At 32.3% G+C, this 27,488-nt stretch overlaps 1 protein-coding gene across 2 annotated transcripts; it reads right to left on the bottom strand.

Moving 5' to 3' along the window:
• Positions 1 to 1,878: 1,878 nt before the first annotated feature.
• LOC134271547 (neurotensin receptor type 1-like) lies at positions 1,879 to 20,473 on the bottom strand. 2 transcript variants are annotated; one of them, XM_062753753.1, is made up of 3 exons: positions 20,407 to 20,473; positions 19,968 to 20,090; positions 1,879 to 3,643 (listed from the first exon to the last, which is right to left on the bottom strand). In XM_062753753.1, the coding sequence occupies exons 2-3, from the start codon at positions 19,997 to 19,999 to the stop codon at positions 2,488 to 2,490; spliced, it is 1,188 nt and encodes a 395-aa protein (XP_062609737.1). In that variant the 5' UTR covers positions 20,000 to 20,090; positions 20,407 to 20,473; the 3' UTR covers positions 1,879 to 2,487. The 2 variants fall into 2 exon arrangements, with proteins under 2 accessions (XP_062609737.1, XP_062609738.1); XM_062753754.1 differs by lacking the exons at positions 19,968 to 20,090; positions 20,407 to 20,473 and adding an exon at positions 9,079 to 9,230.
• Between the last annotated feature and the right edge of the window lie 7,015 nt (positions 20,474 to 27,488).

Raw genomic sequence — 27,488 nt, forward strand, 5'->3', positions numbered from 1 at the left:
ATATCTGCTAGTGCAGACATCCAAAAATAAAAATTGATATACGTTCTTGAATAAATGGAGTAAATAGGGACATCACAAGTGATACGAAAAAATACAAACATTCATTCAGACCTGTTTAGGCTATCTCGTGCGCCTTATTTTGCGTCGTTTCTGCAGTAAAACAATGAAGCCTCCACTCCGTATCGGAAGGTATGTGGTTCACGCTTTTACCACAATAACCATAAAACTAGAGATACTGTGAGCGATGAGCTCACTTAATGATCCGTCGCCAATTCAGTATGTAAATAATGGACTAACAATTAGTATGAAAACCGCCAGTCAGCATTTGATTCAATGACAAATTGTATTTGCTGACAAGGTCATTGTATCGACCATAGAACTTACGAAATGGTGAGTATAAACGAGACAGCTGATATTCTTGTTCCATCAACTTGTTTGTCAATAACTTACCTCGTTTTAGACATTGTAAAAGACATAAGTATTTAGACATAAGTATGGAGCATGCTCTTGGATATCGAATCAACTGAGATATATAAACTCCGTATGCCCGTAATCTTTCCATTCCTGAAAAACAATGGTTTGCTTAAACATAAGAGTGACGTCACAAGTGGATTTTATAACCACAAGCTTAAGGGAATTCTGATTTGTTAAGAATCTGTGGATTTTTTTTATCTCAAGCTCACCGAGATATATCGTATCGACATAAGAATGGAATTAAAAAATAAAATCCGATTACGCAATAATTTGTCTTTCAGAACAATACAAAGGGCTTTAGTCGGCGTAACCAGGCTTTAGTAGATGCTTACTCCTCCTAGGCACGCGATCCCAACTCTTTAATTTCTAAGGGTCCGTGGTTATACCCTGCTCACATATCTGTGTTGTTTAAGCATCTGGAGAGTGATTACTACATACGTTATCTTAATCTTTTTCATTATTGCAACGTGTTTTCTGCATAATGAAGAGGATTAGAAATAAGACGATTTGATTCTCGATATAAATTCAGCTTTCATTTGGTTCTCATCTGCAGACTATTTTTTCTGTGACTCTGATTGTGAGTCCATTGGATACCATATGTAGATTAGTGTTTTGCCTTGGAAATGGTCAAGAGTAGATATGCAACTTTTCAAGATATAACTTCATTTTTATTTAACACATCTGTGAGAAAATAAACCCTCGTTTTGGTACCGATAATAAATGTTATGATTTAAGCCCAGTTTGATAAAATCATGTAATTAATGTGTTTTAAGTCATGAAATGAATGTTATCAAGATTTTAAAAACATCGCAGACAAATTAAACCATGCAGACAAATACGGTGTTCACTATGAAAAAAAAAACATTCACATTTTCCCAGATGTTTTTCGCTTATCTTCATTATCATCGTTGGTAAAGCACTAATAAGATATCTGGAAGTTTTACTCTAGCTATTATTTGAAAAAAATGCTTTTTTTAGATACATTATACATTGATCTCGATTATATTTCATGCTCCTGGATAAACTAATGAACCTACTTTTTATTCAGAATAGAAATATCTATAATAACTATATCATATGATACCATTATCAGGATTTAAAAGATCGCAACGTTGAAGTTTCATGATCTTAAATTTGTTTTGACAGTGACAATAGCCAAAGTAATTCTTACTATACCTAAAAGGAAACTCTAACTGAACTTAAAGGGTCCTTTATATCCCCTATACCGAAATAACAAAGAAGTAAGAATACAACAAGTTAATCTCGGAATATTTATTTCACTTAAAGATGCGAAAGTATAATAGTCGTTGTATACTAGTATATAACTTTCATGATAAAAAAAATTAGTAAATATGCACAGTTGCTTTTCATGCTATAGAAGAGAGCATGAAAAACAATTACATCAATAGAGAAGTTAGAATTCTATACATTATAGGAAGAAATAAATATGTTCAAAATATATTTCATTGAAATAATTATAAGGAAAATTTGGAATATGTTTATTAAAAGCTGATACATCTTTAAACGTATACAAAATAGCACAAAATTTCAACAACCAATTAGCGTATTATAGTCAACAGTGCTTTGCTCGAACAAGCGTCCCACTGTATTAGCTTTAATTACATATTAGCGTGAACTTAAATTAAAACACTTTTAGCTGCCTTGAAAGGCGTAAAATAATATTTCCACCAAAATTAAGTATTTATCAAGCATGTCCTTGATTATATGAACTTTTTGCACTATGTCAGTGAAACTCGTAACAGTTACCTATTTTTCATTAATAATATCAGTTATTCTTGTCAAAGATGCCAGGAATCGGCTTAATTCTGGAGTTATCTTCTAATCAGAAGTCCTCGGAAAACAAGAACACGAGGATCCCCGCTGTGTTGAAATAGTAAATGTGTCCGACATTTACCCTTCAAGTTAAGAAGCCTTGTCATAGAAGAAATAATTTCCTTCTGAAATTAATTTGTATAGTATTCGATGAAGTGGACTTTGGATGTTCTAACTGATTCACAGATAAGACTGCGGAGTCTGGGAATTAGAGCGAGAGTTCCGTAACGAGCACCTGCTATAAGAGGAGTCTCTCTTCAACGAATGATACGTGAACAACATTTTGACTTCCCTGCGAAAGTAAGCCCCAGTAATGCTGTAAAGGAAGAAGTTGATGCAGTAGTTTATGTAGAAGATAGTCCTTGTAATGTAAAGCACGCCTTGCCAGAATTCAAAGTCCGCCGAGTAGTGTTCAAGAACCCCAACACTAGATATGTATTTGGAATGAAGGAAATTTCGAAACCACACGGCAAAGAATGGAATGTTTAGACCAATAAAACAAAATGAGATTGCTAACAAGATAATTGTGAATTCTAGCCTAATGATGCTTTCTTCCGTAACAATTTTACATTCTCGCTTACGTTTGTTTCTGATGATAAGTCTGCGCATGATTAAAATATTTAATACTGTAATGATAATAAATGGAACGAGAGTAATCAACACAGCATAAATGCTATCCAAAATAAAAGACACAAAATCATAGTCTCTGTCTGTGGTACAGTAGTGCCTACCGTCTGAGCTTACATATATAGCACTCAGAACTGGCTTATATAACACAACTACTGCAGAAATCACAAATATTGAACCCACTATTCGTCGTGTTCCACTTTTTGTACAAATGTCCCGTCTCCGTAGAGGATGACACACCCCAATATATCTCTCTCCCGTAAAGGCGACCACCAACCAGGCTGAGAGGAATCGGGACATATAGGACATATACAGCTGAAATTGGCACGGCCCATCGACGTCAATAAATGTGAGCGTAATATCCGTCTTCAAATACATCAGCCCTCTCCTTAGCCATTCCACAGTAACGTAAAATATCAACGTCAAAAGATCTGACGTCGACAACGCCGCTAGGTACGTGCTAGCGGAGAGTCCCCTCATATTCCTGGATAAGAATACGTAGAGCGATAATAGATTGCCTACAAATCCCACAATGAGAATAACAGGCGTAAAGTAAGAATAAAATATCCTGGAATTCCTGAGGAATGTGTCTGTTCCGAAGTCACCGATCCATTCATGATCGCTAGTATTACGGCTGTAGTTTGCTGTCTGCTTCCTCAGATACTCGTACAAATGTAAAGTCATAGCACCTCCACTCCAGTTCATCCCTCTGGAAAAATAATCAAGATTTTTACCATAAAAACACAAGCCAGCTAATTCTCAAGCTTTTATACATTTGCACATCTTTGGTTTGTTATTATTTTTTTTTTCATCAGAAGTAAAACAATAATTGACAAAGGATTGTTACTCCCGCAATTTAAAGGGAAGGGTGTTTATCCTTTTTTTAATATACCCTAATAATTGATCAATGCTTTTTTTGTTGGTGGCAGATCTTCATTTCATAAGAATTTGGTTCCACGTCAATTGAAATCACCAACTATTACATAAGCATTTTTTTTTCCGGAAAACAATATAAACACAATAATACATAAAGAAATCTTTAATCAAAAGATTGTAACAAAGAAATTATCAACATCCCCGCAAGTATAACTTATTGATATTAAAAAAAATTGCATCCCATCTCTTCACACACCTTCCCTCATACACACACTTAAAACAGAGAGAGAGAGAGAGAGAGAGAGAGAGAGAGAGAGAGCAAAGTATTTATCTTTTAAAGATTAAATGTTAATCCTTTTGTCACAGATGAAAATGTACCATCGGACATTTTGACAATTAATTTGGATATTTTCAATTCAAAATTCTCGCATCTGTTTTTAATTAATTGAGTTGTCATAATTACTTAAATCTGTCAGATGTATCTACTTTAACATGTCTAATTATCTTAATTAGCCATGAGTGATATGACCAGATGGACTGTGCTTTGTGTGACTTAATTATTGTTTATTTAAAATCATAATCTTCAACTCTATTTGTAAATCAAATTAACTCATGTCATATATATGTTACTCAAACTTGTCATCAATATGTCTATAAATACAAATTTTTATTAACATTCGGAGAGTTGGAATCGGGACGCGCTTGTCCCTGATACTGTCCGACCCAACGAGAAATAAAGGTCTGCAAATCGTAAAGCGGCTTTATCTTATTTACCAATAGTCCACCCTAGTGGCTTTCCGACAAGCCCACGCATCTTCCGCGAGGGTGTGATAAGTGGTGCAGATAACCGGCCACGACCCCCTCTCACAGCCAAGCGAGTTCTACCATTTGATTCCCCTACCTTCTACGAGAATTCCCCTAATTCAGAAAAAAAGCATCTTTAATTTTGTACACGCCGCTATGAATCGCAACCTTGGACCACAACGGAGACTTGCGGATTATTCCGTTCAGCGTCAATTTCCAGTTTGTGGCTGATGTGGAATTGTCCATGGGCCCAGTTGCCGTGCTCAAATGGAGAAGTGTTACAGATGTAAGCGTCATGGTCACTATGCTAGAATGTGCAGAACTGTCCTCTCTTCCCCTGTGAGGATGATCATGATGGCAAATACTAGTGCACCAATCCAAGAGCAACGTTCCGGTAGACGAAAGTCCAGAGACAAAGTTCGTATGGAGAAATACTTGGAAAGCAAATCTCATCTCCGCGAACTGCCTTTTTATAATCTAAGGAATACAGCGTTCCAGGACACCCTAAACATCCATTATGGACTTAAAGCGGGAATTCAACAGTTACGTTTCAAAGTGAAAGAAATGGGAATAATGTATGCTGACGCAATAAATGTGAAGAAAATTTCAATAAACTTTCAACGATACAGCCTTCTGAATTAAACTCATCTATCTGCAATATCGCTGAAGATAAACTTATCATTTCAAAGTTACAGCAAGAAAGTCAGACTCTACGGCTTGAAAACTCATCTCACAAACAATTGGTTGATTCGATTAGTGCTAACGTCCGAGAAGAATGGAAAGAAAATAAAGTGAAACTCCAGGAAAGAGACAACACTATTCCGACCCTGAAACAGATGTAACACTTCTCCATTTGAGCACGGCAACTGGGTCCATGGACAATTCCACATCAGCCACAAACTGGAAATTGACGCTGAACGGAATAATCCGCAGGTCTCCGTTGTGGTCCAAGGCTGCGATTCATAGCGGCGTGTACGAAATTAAAGACGATTTTTCTGAATTAGGGGAGTTCTCGTATAAGGTAGGGGAATCAAATGGTAGAACTCGCTTGGCTGTGAGAGGGGGTCGTGCCCGGATTCTCCACCACTTATCACACCCTCGCGTTAGATGGGTGGGCTTGAAAGCCACTAGGGTGGACTAATGGGTAAATGAAGATAAAACCGCTTTACGATCTGCAGACCTTTATTTCTCGTCGGGTCGGACAGTATCAGGGACAAGCGCGTCCCGATTCCAACTCCCTGAATGTTAACAAAAATTTGTATTTATAGACATGGTTGATAATTGACAAGTTTGAGTAATATATGACATGAGTTAATTTGATTTACAAATAGAGTTAAAGATTATGATTTTAAATAAACAATAATTAAGTCACACAAAGCACAGTCCATCTGGTCATATCACTCATGGCTAATTAAGATAATTAAAAATTTAAAAATAGATAAAACTGACAGATTGAAGAAAATATGACAACTCAATTAATTAAGAACAGATGTGAGAAAATTGAACTTGAAAATATCCAAAGTAATTGTCGAAATGTCCGATGGTACATTTTCATCTGTGACACTTTTAAAAATCGAATGGAATGGAGATAGATTTTTTTGAATTGAATTTTTTGTTTTTCTTTCTTTCTTTTCGTTAAAAATATTGATAACTGATTTGATATATTTGGAAACTAGTTGGCTGAGATTTTTCACGTTCTAATAAGAACTGATATTTCTTTTTGATGACTTTTTAGCATGTCTCTGATTAATGCCGATAGCAATTCTTACTTTTTTAGACGAGATATTGAAAAAATTTAGAGATAAATAAATTAATGTTTAAAACATCCGGGGTTTGGTGTTAGATTAAGTATAGTTATCTTGATTAAATTTTTTTTTGCATACATACTGTGAAATCATTAATTTTTGTGGTTTTGGGGTATGAAAAGACCCACGAATTTATATCCACCACGAATGCAATTTTTCAGATATATGTATTACTACTGAATAATTTTTCAACCAAGAAATCAAATCAGCATGAACCAATATATTTTCCTCAATCCACGAAAATTTGACCCCTCGAAAATATGATTTTACAGTATTTTAATTTATATGAAAGTTCTTGACTGTTTATTTATATTAACTGCACTTCTGACAAATCTAAAAGCTTTTGCGTATTCACGCCTCTCCTCTAAGTACACAATCAACAGAACCACTTTTTAAAATTTACAATATAAGTTGACGGTGACAACAAAACGTAATGATAAACGTGATGAACTCATCTTTCCTATCGCCAATTTTTTTCATTTGTGTATCAATGTTCTCCTTCCTACTGCATGTGCAGTTTATGTCTCCAAGTTGATACGATACACAAGAGTGGTTCTACTTTGAATAAAATTTGATGCTTGGACTGATATGTATTTTTTGTCTGATTTTGATTGAAAAAACATAAGTAATAAATCCCAAATATAATGAAATCTTAGGTTTTCTTTGTTGCTTAGATAGGAAACTTTGTTTTGCTCTCTGTATAATTCCATACAAAAATTTACACAAATTTTTAAAGTTATGACAAATTCTTATAAAATTCTCCCACTATACTTGATAAACATTATTCAGGTTACCAATTTAAAAGTAAATCTATGAGAAATATTGCTGATTTCGCAAAAAGTGTGTTTGTGTTATTTATACTCAAAGTCAGTTTAACATTTCATAACGTTATGATCGATACATGACAAGTAGCACAGGTGATGCTTACTTCTCAATGGGACCTGATCCCATCACTGGGATCGAGTTTTAGAGACCTGTGTTTACTCTGCCCACTATTTCAATTGTTTAAATGGCTTGGTGAGCTTGATTACTGATCTAAATCTTCAAATTTCATTTTACAGAAAAAATCTTCTTAAACCAGATAAATAATTCTGATTCTTTTTAACCTCCTATAAGGTCACCTGCGTTGATAATCTAAAGTTCAACGTACGGTGAGTAACTAAAACTGCAAATTCATTCCATGTTCTTTTTCATCGAGTGTTTCTCTGCATGTTCATTAAGAAATGAAACATGAATACAGATTGTGTAACCATACGGCTAATTGTCGGTATTTTCTTCGTACAGGTGAATACAAGTATTACTAAATGTCTCAAATAGGTCAAAATAACAGGTACTCATGAAAACATCGACCTGATGATAATTCCTGTACAATACATGCTATACATGAAAAATACCTTTAATTGTTCGAATTCTCCTTTCAAGTACAATAGTTCTCAAAAAGTATGCAAACAGTTAAGAGCAGTGTAAATTAAAAATTTTTAAAAACAGATTACTTTTTTTTCGTGTCCAAAAAAGTGATTATAAATGATTTTGTTGAGTAACAATTTCGGCTTAAATCTTAGGCTGGGTGCATGAACTAAAGACAAGCCTACTAAATAACAAAAGAAAAGAAGTTCCTTTCGTACAAGGATGTTAATTACAGAAAAAATGTTGATATACTTGTAGCTTATTTGTTAATAAACTGTCTTAGATTTGTAACTGTTTGTGCGGGGAGAATTCTCTAGCATATCGAACAACTGCAAGTAAGACCTAGACATTATATTCAGGTGACAATAGTGCAGCATAAATAAAAGAAGTGGACAAAAGAAAAGGTGAAGCCATTACATTACTGATACTTTGCCACCAATGGCTGTCTGTAGTAAAACATCAATGTATGAAATAGATAGGACGGATTGTCCAGAGTCTTTTTTTTTCGACTTCTCCTGGATATTTCGAATGAAAGTATGAAAGGAAATAAATTAATTTAAAAATAATTAAATTATTGAATACTGAGGTATATAAAATATCAAGATCACAAGGTCTCGAGAATGCTCTTCTTTTCAAGAAAGCAGTATATTTCGCCCTTTCAACATCGGATATTCCCGTGCAATTACTTTTTGAATTGTTGTACGGTCCGTGTTTATGTTGCACAATATAAATAAAACATTTGAATACAGTGAAACTTTTGCGCAAATTTGTTAAGCTCGTTTACTTGAAATTCGTGTAATTTGAAGGTTGAACTAGGAATACAAATCACAGTTATCTAAATCATGGCATTTTGATTACAAATAATCAAATTTAGTCAATGCTTTATAGTTGAGTGTATTTGTATAGCGTTATTTGGTGAGAGGCAAATTGACATTTTTTCTCACATATCATGTTTATAGAGGTCCACGAGTTTTTCAATACCACTTGGAATATAAATTATATTTTAAATTTGAGATGACAAAATATTTTATAAGTTGCACTTTTAGAAGGATTCAATTACTTTTTCTCAAATATTCGCCTAAGATGGTAAATACACAGATAAGTATCTTTTTATACAAATATAATGATAGATTGATAAAACAAAAATATCTATTGCCAATTATGTCATTTCAATAATTCAAATTAAGTTTATATCTGTACTCATAAAACAAAACGGCATTATTTAAATTATTTGAATAAAATATTTTTATACCTTGTGTCTTGAGAAATTCCGACCATCAGCCAGCTAAAAACTTTGTATTATGACGAAAAATGGGTCATCGTTCAGACTAAATAAATCAAGCAAAGTAAACATAATAGCTTCACCAGGTTATACTGAATAAACGTTTTTGCAAACACCCTGAATTAATTTGTTTACAGACTCAGTATTTGATCCTCTCTGATTGCGTTTTATTTTGATTAGCAATATCTAAGAGAGATGGAATTTGGCTATCTACGAGCTTCGATCTGCGCAGATGCAACAATGCAACAGGTTGTATCATTGTTATAGGCAGGTGATCAATGTTAAATCTGGTGCAGTGTTTTAACTATAGGATTAATTTGGCCGGATGTATATGTGTCACAGCTGTTAACAAAAGAGAAATGAATATCGCACTAAAGGGGTTATGTTTCACTATATAATGCATTAACTTTCAGGTTATTAGAACTGATTTGATTTGGTATGAGTTTTTGAGTGACAATTAATCTTTAAATTCTGTTTTATTTAGATTTAAAATCTGTTCTTTTTTTCTTTTGCAAATTATAAAAAGGTACATCATATGGTATGTACCATGGATGCCAACTTTCAGAGATAACAGGATTTTTTCCTTTAGAAACATGATTTCTGGGGTTTTTCAAATCATTTTATTTCGGACAAAACAACTACATAGAATATGAATGGTCGTGTTTATACATTATTTTTTTTTATTTGACTAAAAATAGAAATAACCTACGTTTTCCTAAATAACAAATTATAGTGTAATTCTGTTTATAAACACAGAGTGTCTGAAGTGAAGAATACTGAATTAAGCGGGTGTAGTTTAGAAGAATTAATATGGATCTTAATCTCCTAAATTACAAAAGCCTTATTAAGCCTCTCATTATGAAAGAAACATCTGCCTTACTTTGATTATGACAGGCTAAATATCAACACCCTGATAGCTCTAATTACAGAATAAGTGGAACACAGCAATTATCTTTACGGATGTAAATTGGGTCAGGCAATACCAAGTGAATATTATTGGATAAAATGGATGAATTCAGAATACAAAAAGAATAAAAGATTTAATAGTTTATTATTCACTTTTACCCTGCAAATTTCCAGCTAGAGCTGATTTCAAACTTTAGAGCCGCGATAAAATGAAACGTTATCATATCATTTTCAAACGCCACCACTTGCAGGTCAAAGACTCCATATTTAGACCTGTACTCAGCCCATACTGCCTTATAACAGCGAGTGAACCTTTTTCAAGCCAGTACCTAATGCTACCCTCGGGGGAGACTGTTTGAACCAAGGTTCCCTTTCCCAGTAAGTGTTGTCACGCAAAAGATCACTAACTGCTTAATGGCTCTGAACTCGTACCGAGGATAGGTATAGGTAGAAAAATTTCAGCCCTCCACCGGCAAGTTATGGTGTCTACATATGGGTGAAAAATTCTGGAGAGGGACGTTAAATAACAAACAAACGAACAAACAAACAAGCAAGCGACACGGTCCCCAACTTATACGTTCTCATTCAAAGGACCGGTCTCCATGTCCCACAATGGGATTCGAATAACAATGCCATGACCAAATCTTTACACCACAACTCTAGAACAATTAGGTTCTAACCACTGCTTCACGCGGATGTCGAGAAAATATTGTTTTGGTTATTGATATGAGAGGGTGTATCTTCGGTTTATTACGTTTTAGTGATTTCCAAGAATATATCCTTGGCTAAATGAACCAAAAAATTATATAAATATTTCATTACGGCTTAAGAAGTGCCTGGACGTCGAAATTATATGGAGCCGTAAGAAATTCTGCCCAATTAAATCTATTTAATACACACAATGGTAACATCAACAAAAGTACTTTCTGTGTTCATCAAACATCTACATTAAGAATAACTAGGATTTGTTTTCTGTACTTTTAGTCTTACTTATACTGCTACATTTGCAGAATATGAATTCATATGGTTTGATATTTTCAGATAAGATGCTACAAGGGAACATTTCATAGTCTAAGATAAGGAAAATTATTTGACGTAAATGTGATTGTTGTGTCAGTTATCTAGAGGAAAACGATATAAAGTCAAACTAAATGATCTTTGCAGTAATTCTTTACGTCAATAACAAAGTCAATGGTACAGGAAGTTGTTTAGTGATCATAATCAAACACTGTAAACAACTAATCAACAAAGAAAGCATTTGTCGTTTTTTTTAATTAAGTGAATAAAATTAGGCGATGTTTTAATGACACGAAAACCAACACCAAATGCATCTCTAATCTCAATTCAATAATGAAATTTTTTTGTCAGTAAATGATCAATCATAACAGCAGGTTGTTAATTAAAAGACATATTATTACAATACAGCCTTTATATCTTATTTTTTCTCGAGGCATCAGATGTTTGAAATGATCATTTTTGAAAACTAAATCACAACAAATTACAGTGCTCTAATTACAGTTTATATAATGATGTTTTTATATATTTTCTATATACAATGAAGCGCTGAAACCTTGAAAATAATGTTTTGAACGTCAATTTAATAATAAGCCGAGAAAGAAATATTTGAACACCCCATTCTTCGCGACAAGCATCATGAGTTACACTGAAATGGAGCTTAAAAAAATTTTCACTTCTGTAAAACACAAATTGCAAAAATTACATATTTTTGAACTTAAATAAGTTACCAACAACACATGTTTTGAAAATACGTGTTTACTCGGTGTTTATTTAGACCCTCAATTTGATTGGCTATTATATTTATGGAAAACCTGTTCTACAGGTATTTGAAGAAACAACTTATGATTTCAAAAGAAACGTGTCAAATGATAAACACTCTAAAGATAGCTCAAAACGTTCCATTCGAAAGGAAAATTTTACCACTTCAATGCGCTTCATTGTAATTGCTACTCAAAGCGCTTTACAATACATTATTACCCCAGCAGACCATAACAATCCGGAATCTTTCTTATTTTTTTTCTTTTTCCTTATATATGTATAATAATTATATATTATAATTACGAGGGGTTATCAAAAAGTTCGTGGACTGAGGCTATAAAATTAGTACTATGTACAAGTAGTCTGTGCTTTCAAAATTTATAAGAAACATAAAACAACAAAAAATAAAGAAATGTTGAAAATTTAAGCTTGATACTTTTATTATTTGCCAAATTATGATAAAATAAAAACGACATTATTCACATGGCGCCGTGATATACATTGTTTTTTCAATGTCCGCTTCTTTCACCTGATACACTTATATTGATGAGATTCCCTGGAACTGAGTAAGGACTTAAACATCTTGTTTATATGATTTTACAATGTCATGAACAGCGACTTTCAATTGCACATAATATTGCAAATGGATTTATACATTGGGAGAGATGCTCGCTTGATTGTACCAGCATAATTTATATTATCTAAAACACATGAAATTTTTGACGTGATTTTTCAAACCTTGACAAAAGCGATATTAATTGTACTTCCTTTTATCTCTTTAGGCATTAAAAACAAGTACTCTGGATGCATTTTTTTCTACATACCCAGTTGAAACCATTCCTAGGTCTATACCAGTTTTTTCAGGGGCAAAACTTTATAAATTTTGGAAAAGGAAACACCTCCCCCTTTTGACGTCATTTTGAAGCCCTTATTTGTTTAGATACTCCATGTAAAATTTACGATAAATGTTCATAGAACTTCATAATTAAATCCCAACACATACCTGAATTAACGGGATTTTTGGATATCAAATGTTCATATCAAAAGAGTTTTTCTCAGTTACACTCAAGTCGAAAAAAAACGTCGTGTTCGAGGTTGTGCCGACGGGACATACTATTGCTTACAAAAACATTAATAATTTAATATATATGAATCGTGGTTTGATAGATGATGCTATGATATTTTAAAATTCATTGATGTACCTAAGTCGGTTTTAATTTTATGGCGCTAGTCCACGAACTTTTTGATACCCCCTCGTATATACCTTTTTTTCTATATTTCACCTGAAATTTGCTTCAATCAAAACTACAAGTGTATCAAAGTGCAGATATTTGTTAAGAACGGTCATGGTATTTAAGATTCATTATTAAATAACTTGAGAGAATTTCTGTCTCTTGAAGAATCGACAACAACAACAATAAAAATACACAGCAACCGATATTTTCTCTAACAAGTGGATGAAAAGGTTTATACATGTACAGTTGATAGATTTATGTAAAAATTATGTGAAAGAAAATTAACTTTTCTAGCTGGATTAAAAGGTTGTTTGGTTATATCAAACTCTATTTCTCAAAGAAAACAATAACACGTCAGTTAGAGGCGTCCACCGTACTGCTCCTGTTACTCTTAGTTATGAATTCTTAGTTAAGAACATTCTGTAATCAATACTCACTGGGGAATGTTAATCAAAATTAAATTCAAGACTGGATTTACGTCTTTTAAATAAAGAGCTTGCATGTTATGCGCCTTTTCGTTCATTTATATATAGTTCATGAAATTACAATTAACGTGAAAGGCAAAGTTAAATTACAGGAAATGCATTTAAATCTAATTTTGGTAAAATTTCTTCATGTAAATTTTGAATGTATCAGAGTAATTAACAAACAATGGAGGTATATAAATTGATATAATGCATGTGAATGTTTTTTGTGTTTTGAAAAAAAAAAACTTACCAGTTGCTGATAAAATCTCTAAAAATATTAGAAATATATGAAATATTTTTAGATATAAGATTTCATTTAATTGTTTGCTTGTGGCTTTCTTTTTTTAAATTTTGACATCGTATATTTAGCTAACCACATGCATACCAGATATTCTTAGATAACATTCTTTTTATTTCCAGAATAATTTCTGAGATAAAGAGAAGTTATCTTTTGTCACTCCAAAAATGAGTTTATTCTGTTATTGATTCATATTATTTCTTTGAGGAATACCCCATGGCGTGTCACTTTCATATAATCATGCTTGCTCCATAACCGTCAATTTGTCATGGAATTTCCTGATACAAGGGAAGACTATTAATGGTTTTCTTATTTTGGTAATTAACTATTTTGTATTAAGTCTTTTTTATATTTTGATAATCATCTGCCATATTTGTAAATGGTTTTTGATAAGACGCAGTAATGCAAAGACCAAAAATAGAAATAGAAATTTTGCATGAACTTTGCTTGTTTCTACAATTTTTTAAAGTATCAAGTGACATAAAATTATAAGTTTCAGAACATAAAAAATATGTGATAAATAAATACATTTTGTCTGACCCAAATCAAACCTTTCTTTCCATTTCTGCGTTTGCAGAGAATATAAAATGTGTTGCTGATTTTCAAATTCACAGATTAGGAATATCGATAGATCGAGTATTTTGATATGATCTTCGTAAAAAGCAAAAAATATTCTTATAGTTGTATGCTTCAACTCAATGTTATAATCGAGATTTACACCATAAATCAAATTTACAGACAGTAAAGTAACTTGGATTTCATGAAAGGTTGACTCTCTTCTTCTATTGAAGAAAAGTCAGTTAATAGTAGTAAAGTTGTTCATGGAAAACACTCGCTTACCGATAAAAAAAAAAAAATTGTCAGTTTCCTCTTTTTAAGGGGGTAATAAATTCTAATCGTATTCGATGCCTACCATTCTGCACAGTCATTTACTAATTGGAAGAAACTTAATCAAGATTTGATTCAGTGAAATATTAAGACTGAAATAGCTCTGATCAAAGAATAGTGCAAATCTTATATATATAGAATTCTTTATTTTATTTGCAATGTTATTTTTGAAATCAGAACACAATTATTTTCGTTTTGTGCTCTTTTTCTTCTATTACCAACAGTGTTTCTTATACTAATGATGCTTTTTTATCATTTGACGATAATTCAGTAAATTGAAAAAGTGGGCATAAATCAAATTTCGAGAACAACACAGTAATAATGTTCTTTAATCTAAAAATAAAATGTTACAAATTTATCATGCTTAAATCGATTAGTAGCTCCTCTAATTTAGAATGAAATCAGAAAAAACTGTTATCAATAATACCATAATGCATGACCTTTCAGCACTTTCCCGACCATTCCCCATAATAAGTTTAAGTCCATTTCTTTCTGAAATTATATTTATAAGTATGTCAATATGTCTTAGTTAGCCTTATGTCCTTGAAATATAGATAAAAAAGAGTGACACATCTGTTGTATATTTGATTGGTTTTATAAATAGAAAAAGACTTTTATGGTAACCAAACAACAACGTTTTATAATACATATGATGATTTCATATTTTTATCGTTAACATCCCTTACATATACCATTATAACATGGATATTGGGTTTTTATAGCGCAGCAGGTAATTAGATACTCAAGGGCATATTTAATGTAGGATCAATTTCTGAAACTAAGGAATATATCCACAATAAAGTTTACTAATTGATTACATGGATATGTTTTTGAACGTCTTGTTCTAGAATTTACACTCATAAAGAAACCTGACTATGTGCCAGTGAGCGGTTTTACATTAAGACCTATTCTGTGTACTCGGGGCCATTGAGAAGTGATAGTTCTTCATTGTGCCATTGCGCACCGTTACAAAGAAACTCTATTTCAAAATGATGAAACAAGAATATCAACATTCTCGTGTAAATTCATTTTGCAAGTTCTTTGGTCGATACAATGACATTGTCAGCAAATAAAATGCTGATTGACTTTTTCACTCTAATAGTAAGACTATTATTAACAATATTTTGTCTACGGCTGTCTCTTTTTTTCCCAATCATTACATGGACATGACAAGGTGTGAACAGTCAAGAAGTGGTGCTTACTCCTCCATGACATCTGATCCCACCCCTGATGTTTTTACAGATCCGTGTTTGCTCTTCTTTTATTTTTAATGTTTTAATGGACTTTAGAGGATGATTACTGTTCGTTATCTTCATATTTCATCTTTTAAATTTTCTCACATTTATAGTAAAAAAGTACGAGGTGTGTTTGTCATGCCCTCGTGACAACTTTTGGGCTAAGGTTAAAGTTTCGTAAATGTAAGTTATATACAAAGATTAAGGGATGAAAAATACAAAAACCGAATATAAAGGACTTTTTCGCAATGAATATACCCGTGATATATGAAAGCCCCATCCTTATCCAATAAAAAGTAATGGTCAAGAGTAACATTTGTTTCAATGTTTTGCAAATTTCAAGGTCAAATTTATGTTGATTCTACGTTATTTATGTCATAAGAAAAACGCATGTGCAAAATAAATATTCCTCAGCACTAACTTAAATTTAAGGCCAGGATTATAATGTCTTTCAAAAGTATTTCAACTCCAAAATCTGTGTTAAAAGTCAAAATTATTGGTATCCAAAGGATGGCTCTATTACTTGGGATTCACTTCTGAAATATGAAGGCCTTAGTACTAATTGTGTATCCAAGTTACTTTTTTAAATAGTGGATCAAACTCAAACATCAAGGTCAAGAATATTTATATCAGTTGAAAGGACTTACATGTATCCAATAAACAAACATGTGAAGTATTAAAGACCTAGCGCCCTCTGATCAGAAGTTATGACCGAGGTTAAATTAGGTAAATTTTGCAAAATTTGATCAAATTCCTTGGTGAAGGTTAAGAGGTCAAATATATTGGTACTCAAGGAAAAGCATTGTAGCGAGAAATACATATATAAAATTTGAGATCTAGCTCAAACCAATAGAAAGTAATGGACAATGTTATTTTTGGCGGACAAACTGATAAACAGACACACAGACAAACTAACAGATAGACAGACGGACCGACCGGACAAATACTATATAACATCAAATCTTCGATATACGGGGGCAAAAAATATTAACACCTTGCACGTTATTACGTTCAAATGTCGTTAATAATTAATAAAATCCTTTTAAATTTGATCTCAATATATCTTTGTGTATTATCCATTGAGACTAGTAAATATTACTTTCAAAGTATTTTTAACATTTGCATTTGATGTTTTTTTCCTTACTGACATAAAAAAAAAATACGCACATTATTTACTTATGGTGTGACATTAAGCAGTGCATTTCCACCATGCTCAAGGATTTAAATGAATGCTATCTATTTATTTTTCAATTGTTGGTCATTAACATTTGAGACTAAATGGACTAGTTTCCTCCAATTACTTCTTTTAATTTTCATACTAGCACTGAACTTTTACCACCAATGTTTTATTATGATTGTATTTTTGCATAATTATATGAAATGATATCTGGTGAACAATTTCATCTTATCATAAGGGCATAATCAAAGACCGCAGGTCCAAGTGACATTTTGCAACAGAGAGAAAAAAGGTTATTTTAGAGTAACGGTGCTTTTAAAAAGCAAAGTTAATTTTGATTAAAGTCCATTTGCCTATTTTTACTCCCAGTCTCTCTCTCTGTGAGCAAAACTTGCTTAGTATGGAAAAAGACTGTAACATTCTGTTACAACTTACAGTGTAATATATCAGAACAGTATGGTACATGTAGGAAAAGTCACAAAAATGGAATAGAAGTAGAAGAAACAAATAATTTCCCCAAAATAGTGTGAAATAAAGTTAATTATAAATGAAATAATTGACGTTATCCTTTAAAGAAATTGTTATCCGTATTTAAAAATTGATAAAAGATATGCCAAATAAAAAGTACATTTTGATATCTTGCTAATGCACAGAAACAAAAATTAACACAAAAGTAACACACGTAACGGAATATATTGCAGTGATACAATCTTCTATAGAGATTGAAACATTTACTATGCCTTTCCAACTGTGTGCATGAAGTACAAATTTTAAATCTGATTTTTTATATCAATTAATGATTAAGCAACAAACATAATTGGACAAAATAGAATTCGAAACTTATGAAAAACATCCAATTTTCTCTGAATGCCTGCATACCTAATAAAAATTCATCTTGAATTATATTTGTTTACTAGTATTAGTTGATAATTAGAAAATGTTTAGTACTCTGATTTGCGTTTCCCGGAGAAAATTCTTGAGAATCAATATTTCCCCTATATAATATGATTCAACTTTAATGATGAACTTTGAAAAAATACCATGGGTAAATACACATTCTTTTGTGAATTCAGAAACGTTCAATTTCCTAACTTCTGATTTTTAATACACGAGGATCGGTATACCTTAATTTGCATTGTTCATTTGTGGATTCAGTTTTATCACACCAAGGAGAGAATTCATCGGATATGCAGAACCAGGCGAGCAGAAGGGATAATTTTCTTTTTGCAGACGAGAAATAAAATCCAATTATGTTGAAGTTAAATGTGTATAGTTATATTCCAGCAATAGTGTATGTTAGTCTTGGAAATGCTTCAAGAATATAACCAATTCATACAGACAATTCAACGGCTACAGGAACATCTCAAATGAAAATAGAATTTAAATGCTCTCTCTCCCCTCTCCTTCTCTCTCTCACCCTTCTCTCTCTTTTTGTTTGTTTGGTGTCCACGAAAGCGAGGAGACATTAAATCTCATTTGCCTGTTGGCCTGTCAGTCTGTCTGTCTGTAACAAAACTTTTACCTTTGAATGAGAAGAGAAAGGACTTTCATATTTCACTTGTACATATCACCTGTGACAAGACCTTTTCAAATATACTATGATTTTTTACCCCTTTACCTTGAAGTTTGACCTACGTTTCAAAAATTTAACATTACTTTAAATTGTTCATAACTTTTGAAAGAGAAAATATAGGGCTTTTACATTACTTATGTATATTACCTGTGACATGACCTTCACAAATATACAATGATTTTGGACTGTGATTCCTTCACCTTCAAATTTGACCTTCTTTTCAAAACTTTTGGTTGAGAAGAGATATGTCTTTCATATTTGACATGTGCAATACCTGTAAAAAGATGTTTCCGAGCATGCTATTATTTTTACCCCTTGAAATTCATATTTGACTAAATATATAAAATTAAATTTGTTCATTGCTTTTGAATGACATATGATAGGGCGTTCATATTTGACACAATATGGCATATATAATTGCATCCCTTCCAGTAAGACACCGAAAGCAGGGAACAACAATTCGCTGAATTTGCTTAAATTTTTGAAAAGTGTGCCAAACTTCGAGGTTAAGGTTAAGGGGTCAAATATCATTGTATTTGGAACGGTCGTGTCAAAGGCAATGTGCATGTGAAATATGAACTACCTCTTTTTATTCAAAAGTTATGACCAAGGTAAATGTTTTTGACGGTTTTTGACGGACAGCTAAACAAACGGACAGACAAATGGTATCAATGTTCTCTCGCTTTCACGAAAACTGGGGACAAAAATTATGGAATGTTAACCTTCGTAATGACACATGCATTACAGAAGAATTCTTTGCTCTTTAAAACACCTCCAAATCTGGGGAATTCATCTTCTTCAAACTTTTATTCAATTTTTTTGTTCAGTAATTGAATAAAATCCCAAAAAATACGTACCTGTACAGGTTAATTTATATAGAAAAAAAACTTTAAAAAAATTATAATTTGCCAATAGAAACTAATTTTGCAATTGCAGCCAATTTAGATGATAAACGTACCATGCATAACTGTTCAAACGACCAATGTACTACGTATAATATAACATTATAAGACCGTGTCATTAAAAAAGGCATCAACGGTGTTTAAAGTGTTAATTATTGTTTTTTTTTTTTCAAGAATAAATCATCGCTATTTATGATATATGTATAAAGTTAAACATAGGTGATTTTTGATCTGTTTAAATGAATATAGTTATGAGAATAATGATACTCAGTACTTAAAATGTTATTGTATCTTTGGAATATTTGGTTTATAATAAATTAGAAATTGTACTCTGAAAAAAAAACCTACAGTAGCTATTTGAGATATCATAAAGTAAAGTGAAGAATTTGAATGAAAACTTACATATCCAGGGGAAGCAGGGAATTAATCTCCATACACAATTCTGTACAGTGAACCCCGATCGATGTGTGAAAGCATACTAGTATAAGGTTTCTCCCACTATACTAGCGTCAATGAACAAGTTCCCTTTTTGAACAAAAATATAAAAAGCACAATTAATCGATGATTCTGAAATTGGTCTATCGGCTCCCGCATGGACCTTTTTGTTATTGTTTCCTGTGGTTCAGAAATTGTTGATCCAGTAAATAAGTTTATTCATGATATTAAAATCACAGTCATAACTGTTTAATTTCACTTTAAATTAAATACGATACAAAATCGCATGGTACTTAATAAATGTGTTTTATATTTGCCTATTATCAACCTCCATTATATATTGGTGTTACAGGTATTACCTTTGAGTAATTAATGTTGAAGGGTCGCATATAATATGATAACTTACCCTACTGGAAATGTAAAGGTTGATAAATTGTTCCTGATTTCCAATACCAAAAGAAAAAAGTCCATCAAGCAGTGTTTGTTATATCCAATCAAATTAAGGATGCCGCTTTTAAAATAATATATTTTTCCCTGAAGTAAAAAAAAATCCCAAGATTAATCTGCAGTTTGAAACGTGCAAGTTTTATGAGTTTGGTTGACAGGTAAGTGAGTAATGGAAATTATATTGAAAAATAAATATAAAACATGACCAGAATGTTCGCCTTAGAAACCAAGAGACATTTATGTTCGAAAATGAGAATAAACGGAAGGTTGTAAAAAAATAAGAATTTAACATGAAAAGTGCTAATACTTGTCAAGGACTTAAACAGCAATAAAAGGTTTTGTTTTGGGTTTTTTTAATTACGCAGTTCTCTTAATTAATTCTGGTCGGAATATGAAATTTCTCTTAAAACCCATCGGATACTTAATGATTATTTAAAAATAAGTAATGAAAATTTATTTTAGAATAAGACAATGTTATATTTTCTTAAAGAATTGTGAGGTATATCTCTTTTTTTATTTTGTATTGTAAAATACAAAAAAAATATAAAAAAATAAAAGTGAATGTGTGAATATCAGATGCTTTATGTACAATGCATGTTCATTCAAACAAAGACATGGAATGATTGATGCTTTAAGGCTGAAGTTATCAATTATACAACAATTTGTTTTAGGTCTAGACGATTACTCACTTTGTGTAAAATACCTCAGGGACATTAAAACAGGTAAATTAGAAAACATACATTATAAATCTAGGTTAATTAAGCATGTCTAAACCTTAATGAGTTTTGAAAGAAAAAAATTATTAAAAGAGATTTAAAAAATTTAGCGAGATTAAAATTTCTTAAACAACACAATGCCAATTTTGGAGAATGTAAGATTCAGAAAAAAAAGATGATGCAACTTTAAAACAATGGTATGGATCAAAAGTATCAAAGAAATATACATGCGTAGATAACGAACAGTATTCGAACTCAGTAGTCCATAAACATTACAAATAAGGAGCAGAGCAAACAAGGACCTCCAAAAAATTCAGAGATGGGATCAAGTGCTATGGAGGAATAAGCATCCTCTGCCGAGCGGTCACACCCGCCGATTTACGATGTAAATGTCACAATATTTGAGTTGTTTAAAGAATTTGGATGAGTTTGGATTAGCTTTATACTATGTGGGGTATAGAAATAGGCATAAAATTTGTTCGTTTTTGCTGAAAAGCGTTAAGTAGATTACAACACAGTACATGTCTATAAAAGCAGCGAAAATGGAAATGCTAAAAAAAATCCTCATTCATTGTTTCGAGATATATATACTGTATGAAACGAAGAAAAAATATATATGCATTGACATGCAAACAGTTAAAAATACTCTTTTAAAATTTAAAATAACACTTATTGACAGAATTTACAATTTTCGTATGGAAAACTTTTATGCCAAAGACTCTGATGTAATAAGACTTAATCAAAGATTGTTCCCTTTAAGTGATACAATCGATTGCCCGAGGAATATCCATTGTACATGCACATGTAAATTCGCAGAGTACTGAACTTAATTTCAAAAACGAGACTGATTTCTTTTAAGACACATATCCATTAGTTAACACTTTCAATTTGATGTTGAAACGCCTCATTTTACGAATCGATGTCACAAAATAACATGCACAAAAGAATTTAAAATAAGCCATTTTCATCAAATTACAATATTATGATTCTTATTCATCATATTCATCCAAGCCTCTTTCTTTACTCTTCACTAAGATATTGACAGAAGTGAAGGAGAAACTTCAAGAATACTGTGCAACAATGTATTCAAGAAGTGGTTTAAATCAGATGTGGATATTCAAAAATTCCAAAGAACTTTAAATTTTGACAATTTGAAATCACAAGATTTTACCAATATCAACAGCTTAAATACTAACAACTTTTACACAACCATTCCTCACGATAAATTAAAGTCCAGGCTGTTTTATATAAGTGACAGCTGCTTTTTCAATAAAAACGGAACTCGTAAATTTACTTACCTGGCCATTGGTCATTTGCAAAATTATGTTGTTAAAAACATTCTGATTGCACACACTGATTGCACACACAAGTACTCTGAAGTTGACATCAAAAAGATGCTTGAGTTTCTGATTGAAAATATCTATATGGTTTTTTGGAGACCAGGTCTTCCAACAATCTTTTGGAATTCCCATTGGTATCAATTGCGCTCCATTATTAGCAGACCTATTTTTGTATTCATATGATGCAGAATTTGTGAAAACCTTATACATGAAAAAAGAAAACACTTGTTGTGGTCTTCAACTCGACATTTAGATATATCGACGACGTGTTGTCAATTAACAATGGTAATTTCCATTCCTGCGTCGATACGATATATCCTGGTGAGCTTGATACAAAAGATACCACAGAGTCTGACACATCTGTTTCATACTTGGATATTTTACTTGAAAAAGACGTTAATGGTAATCTAACAACCAAGCTCAATGATAAACGTGATGACTTTAACTTTTCTATCGTCTCAACCCCCCTTACTTATGCAATTATATACCGTCATCACCTGTATACGGAGTTTATATATTTCAGTTGATTCGATACGCAAGAGCATGATCTACGTATGAACAATTTCTAAAGCGAGGTAAATTATTGACAAACAAGTTGATAAATATAGGATCTCACATGATTTGTAGTTGGATATGATTTTTATCCAACGAGTTGTGTGGTTTTTATCTCCGAGCCTTGGCGAGGGGATAAAACACACAACGAGTTGAACAAATTCATATCTAACTACAAAACGATGTTTTTTTTACACCACAAATAATGTTTTACACAGCTTTTATATAGGATTCCACTTCATTTTACTTCATCACTCTAACGCAAAACCCATTGTGACGTCACGACTGTGTGATACTAAAACGATATCACATGAGCTATATCAACGGGATAAAGGGTGAAACATGGGATAAAACAAGAATATCAGCAGTCTCATTTAAAGTGATCGTTTCGTAAGTTCTTTGGTCGATAGAATGACCTTGTCAGCAAATACAGTTTATCATTGAGTCAAATGCTGACTGACGTTTTTCATGCTAATTGTTAGTCCATTATTTATACACTAAATTGACGAGGAGTTTTCCGTTATTTCCCGATCATGACAAGGAATACTCAGCGGGTATGACCGGTCGGCAGGGGATGCTCACTCCTCCATGGCACCTGATTCCACCTCTGATGTTTTGGAGGTCGATGTTTGCTCTGCTCCTATTTTGTATTGTTTTATGGACTTTGATGAAAAGTATACCAAAAGGATGACTATATTTTTGTGTTAAATGGTTAAAAGAATAATTCAATGAAATTTGACAGTTATAGCTAACATGGCTTTTTTGAAAATCAAGGGTTAAGTAATTCATTGATTAAAAATTTTCTCTACTCGTAAACAACTAAAGGGGGGTAACTTTTGGAATTTCCTGTCCAAAAACCACTCTAACGATTTTGTCCAAAATGTGCAGTCACAAAGTAGATATAGTCATGTATCAAATATACAAAAATAGCGAAAAGTAAACGACAGGAATTTTTCGGGGGTGGGTATTTTGTACATCCTTAAGGACTTTGATATGAAATACTGTTCGTTATCACTATATTGATCATTGATGTAAACATGTACTTGATACAAAATTAATAGCCCTATTGATACATTATGTACTACAAATTATCGAGCAATCTTTATTTTTTAAAATTTTTATGCGCCCGGATCGATAGATCCGAGGCGTATATTGTTTTTGTCCTGTCTGTTTGTCTGTTTATCTGTTTGTCTGTCTGTCTGTTGTCAAATTTTACCTTCGCCATAACTTTTGAACCATGAGAGATAGAGACTTCATATTTGGTATGCAGACTCCACCAATAAAGTTCTTTCAAATGGTACCAAGGTCAATGACCTTGTGACCTTGACTATGACCATATGCTAAAAATAGCTTTTTCGAACTTTCGCCATAACTTTTGAACCATGAGAGATAGAGACTTAATAATTGGTATGCATACTCCACTAAGAAAGCTCTTTCAAATGACACAAAGATCAATGACCTTGTGACCTTGAATGTGACCTATATGCTAAAAATAGTTTTTTTGAACTTTCGCCATAACTTTTGAACCATAAGAGACAGAAACTTCATATTAAGAATGCATACTCCACTAATAAAGCTCTTTCAAAGGACACCAAGGTCAATGACCTTGTGACCTTGACTGTGACTAATCTGCTAAAAATAAGTTTTTTAACTTTGTTTCCGCCGGGTGCATAGTGTTTCACAAACACATCTTGTTTAACAATATCAATAGATAAAATGTTTAATGAAAAAGTATACCTTAGAGAGATAATAAAATTATGCAATAAAAGGTGAAAATGACAAACTGTTATAAATCAAATCTTAGAAACAAAACAAAAGAAGAATCGTAAATCGAGTATTTTTGTGTTTAAGCGCATTGACACTGGCTTAAAATGATGTCTTATTAGGAGTGATTATCTTCAATTGATGCTGACAATAACAAAAACAAGAAAGCCAAGGACAGCAAAGAACAGATAGGTTATATCGATCTTTCTGGGTTTTTTTTCAGATGATTGGTTTAAAGTGTTTTTCTTTATGTTCCCTCAATTAAAATTATGTCATCAAATTGTCGTCCTTCCGGTATTTAACTTTACTAAACAAGCAACTACACAAGATCATTCTGAAAACAATATGTCTGCCACTTTTTGCTGATCGAGAGTGATTTTACATCAGATTTTTTTCCTTGTATGCATGTATGATGAAAACTTTTTTCCATTTATTTCCCTATACTTCTGTAACCGTTTACATCCGCCGTTAGTTCTATGTATTGATTAGGTAGACAAAGCATTACGTATTCAAAATCATTTTGAAAACAAAGCACTATAATAGAAACATTTTTTTTTATTATAAATCATTTTTGTATTTGGGTATTTTGCTAGAGAAACACATTTTTAGCAATAAAACAACTTTTTTCGTAATTTACGAAGTATTATGCCATTTTCATCTGTTAATGATACCATTGCCAAATATGAGACACTTTCTAAACCGAAACAAGATTCTAATATTTAAACTGATGATACAAGGTTATCAACAATTTCATTTACATTTAACGTTTTCACAAACAACATATCGTTTGGTAGAATGTTTATTTCGATATTTTTTGGTTTTAAAACAAAGTAATTCAGTAAATCTGGGTCCCTCGCTTAAGGGAAAAAAGAGCTATCGCAGATCAAGAGGGGTGGGGTTAAAAAAGGGGGGCAAACACTTACGAAGGACAGACGGGACAATGGGAGGTTACACGTTGTAACATAAAATTGCATTGAACAAGCTCATAAGCTTCCTGAGCTCGGAAAAGAAAGTAACACACACAGAATGTATGCAGCAATATACCTTCATCATCTGCAGGCGGAGATTTTCTATCTCAATTGATTAAATACGGAAGAGCATGCTCTACGTATGAACAGTTTTCAAAACGAGGTAAATTATTGACAAACAAATTGATGAAACGAGACTATCAGCAGTCTCGTTTAAAGTCATTATTTCGTAAGTTCTATGGTCGATACAATGACCTTGTCAGCAAATACAATTTATCATTGCGTCAAATGCTGACTGACATTTTTCATACTAATTGTAAGTCCATTATTTAATCACTGAATTGACGACGGATTTTTCCGTTATTTCTCGATCATGACAAGGAGCACACTGGCTCCTCCATTGCACCTGATCTCATCTCTGATGTTTTGGAGGTCCCTGTTTGCTCTAATCCTATTTTGATTGTTTTATGGACTTTTATTCTTGAATATAGTTCATTATTTCCATATATTTCACACATAATATATGAAATTCCGACCTTGACATTTGACCTAAAAATTAAATTGGGGTCTTTCTTAGGTCAAAGAAAAAACTTTACCGAAAAAGCTCAAAGAGGTTTAAGAATTTACCTGTTTTACCTTGACCTTTGACACTTTTAACATAAAAAAAAATAGGGGATCTTACTTAGACCAAAGAAAGATATTGTGTAATATTTTTTTTTTGCAAAACTCAAAAGCTTTTTGAGATATAACGCAGAAACGAACGTATTATATACAGACAGAAATACGGACGGGCGCGAACTAACAGACGGACGAACGGACAGACAAACCGAAATTTATAATCCCCACTTTCAGTGAAAGGGGGCGAAAAAAATTGCATGTCAGGACATGGTTTCATGATAAATTGTCTATGGATTACATAATTTTTTTTAATATTCATATTACCGAATCAAGAAATAGTCTTCACTACAGGTGTGAAGGGGTCGATAGGGGACGTATTACCTCTTAATTAATCCCTCTTCTTACTTCTTCATGAGTTTGTGTTTCCTCTGCTATCATTTTTTAGTGTTTGTTTGGGGTTAGACATGCCTTTTGCTTGCTCAGCTCACATTTCTTCTTCAAAATTAATTTTTCCATCGGATGCAAAATTCGAAAAAAAATGAATTAACACTTCCTCAGAACTTGAATCGTTTCTAGATTTTCTTGAGACAAGAATGTTAACCCATTTTCCCCATTTTCTCGGTTATCTCTTCGTGGAAAGATGTGCTCCTTTCTTTATTTAATAAATTTGTATTTTTTCTTATTCTACTTCAATCACTATATTGATTAGTCATAATATGTTTATAATTGTTTTTGGATCTGCAACAAAATATACAATCCATTAGTTTAAAGAAAAACATATTGAGACGAGATTGTATATATACAAATTGTCAAATACTTGCTTTTTTAGAATGTTTTATATCTTTTTGTATAAACTTTTACCAACAACTGTCCTTATTAAATAGTCTGAAAGAGCATTTTAAATTAGATTATTAAGATTAAAATAAAATTTAATATACACTGAAAAAAATAACTCGTGAAAGTCACTGGGAAGACTAGTAAATTTACTGTCCATACAATCACTACCTCAAAAGTAGTTTTACTAGGCATTGGGTAGATTTACTAGATAATGTTAGTAAATCTAAGAATTTATAAGTAACTTTC

Source organism: Saccostrea cucullata, unplaced genomic scaffold (genome assembly GCF_032062105.1).
Source record: "Saccostrea cucullata isolate Sc308-1 unplaced genomic scaffold, CSIRO_AGI_Scuc_v1 ctg215, whole genome shotgun sequence".
NCBI lineage: Eukaryota > Metazoa > Mollusca > Bivalvia > Ostreida > Ostreidae > Saccostrea > Saccostrea cuccullata.

Excerpts from the sequence above, each read along its gene's own strand:
- LOC134271547 (XM_062753753.1), bottom strand. The coding sequence starts at position 19,999 with ATGGAGATTAATTCCCTGCTTCCCCTGGATAT. Across the intron at positions 3,644-19,967 it reads TCCCTGCTTCCCCTGGATAT|AGGGATGAACTGGAGTGGAG; the intron begins GTAAGTTTTCAT and ends TTATTTTTCCAG.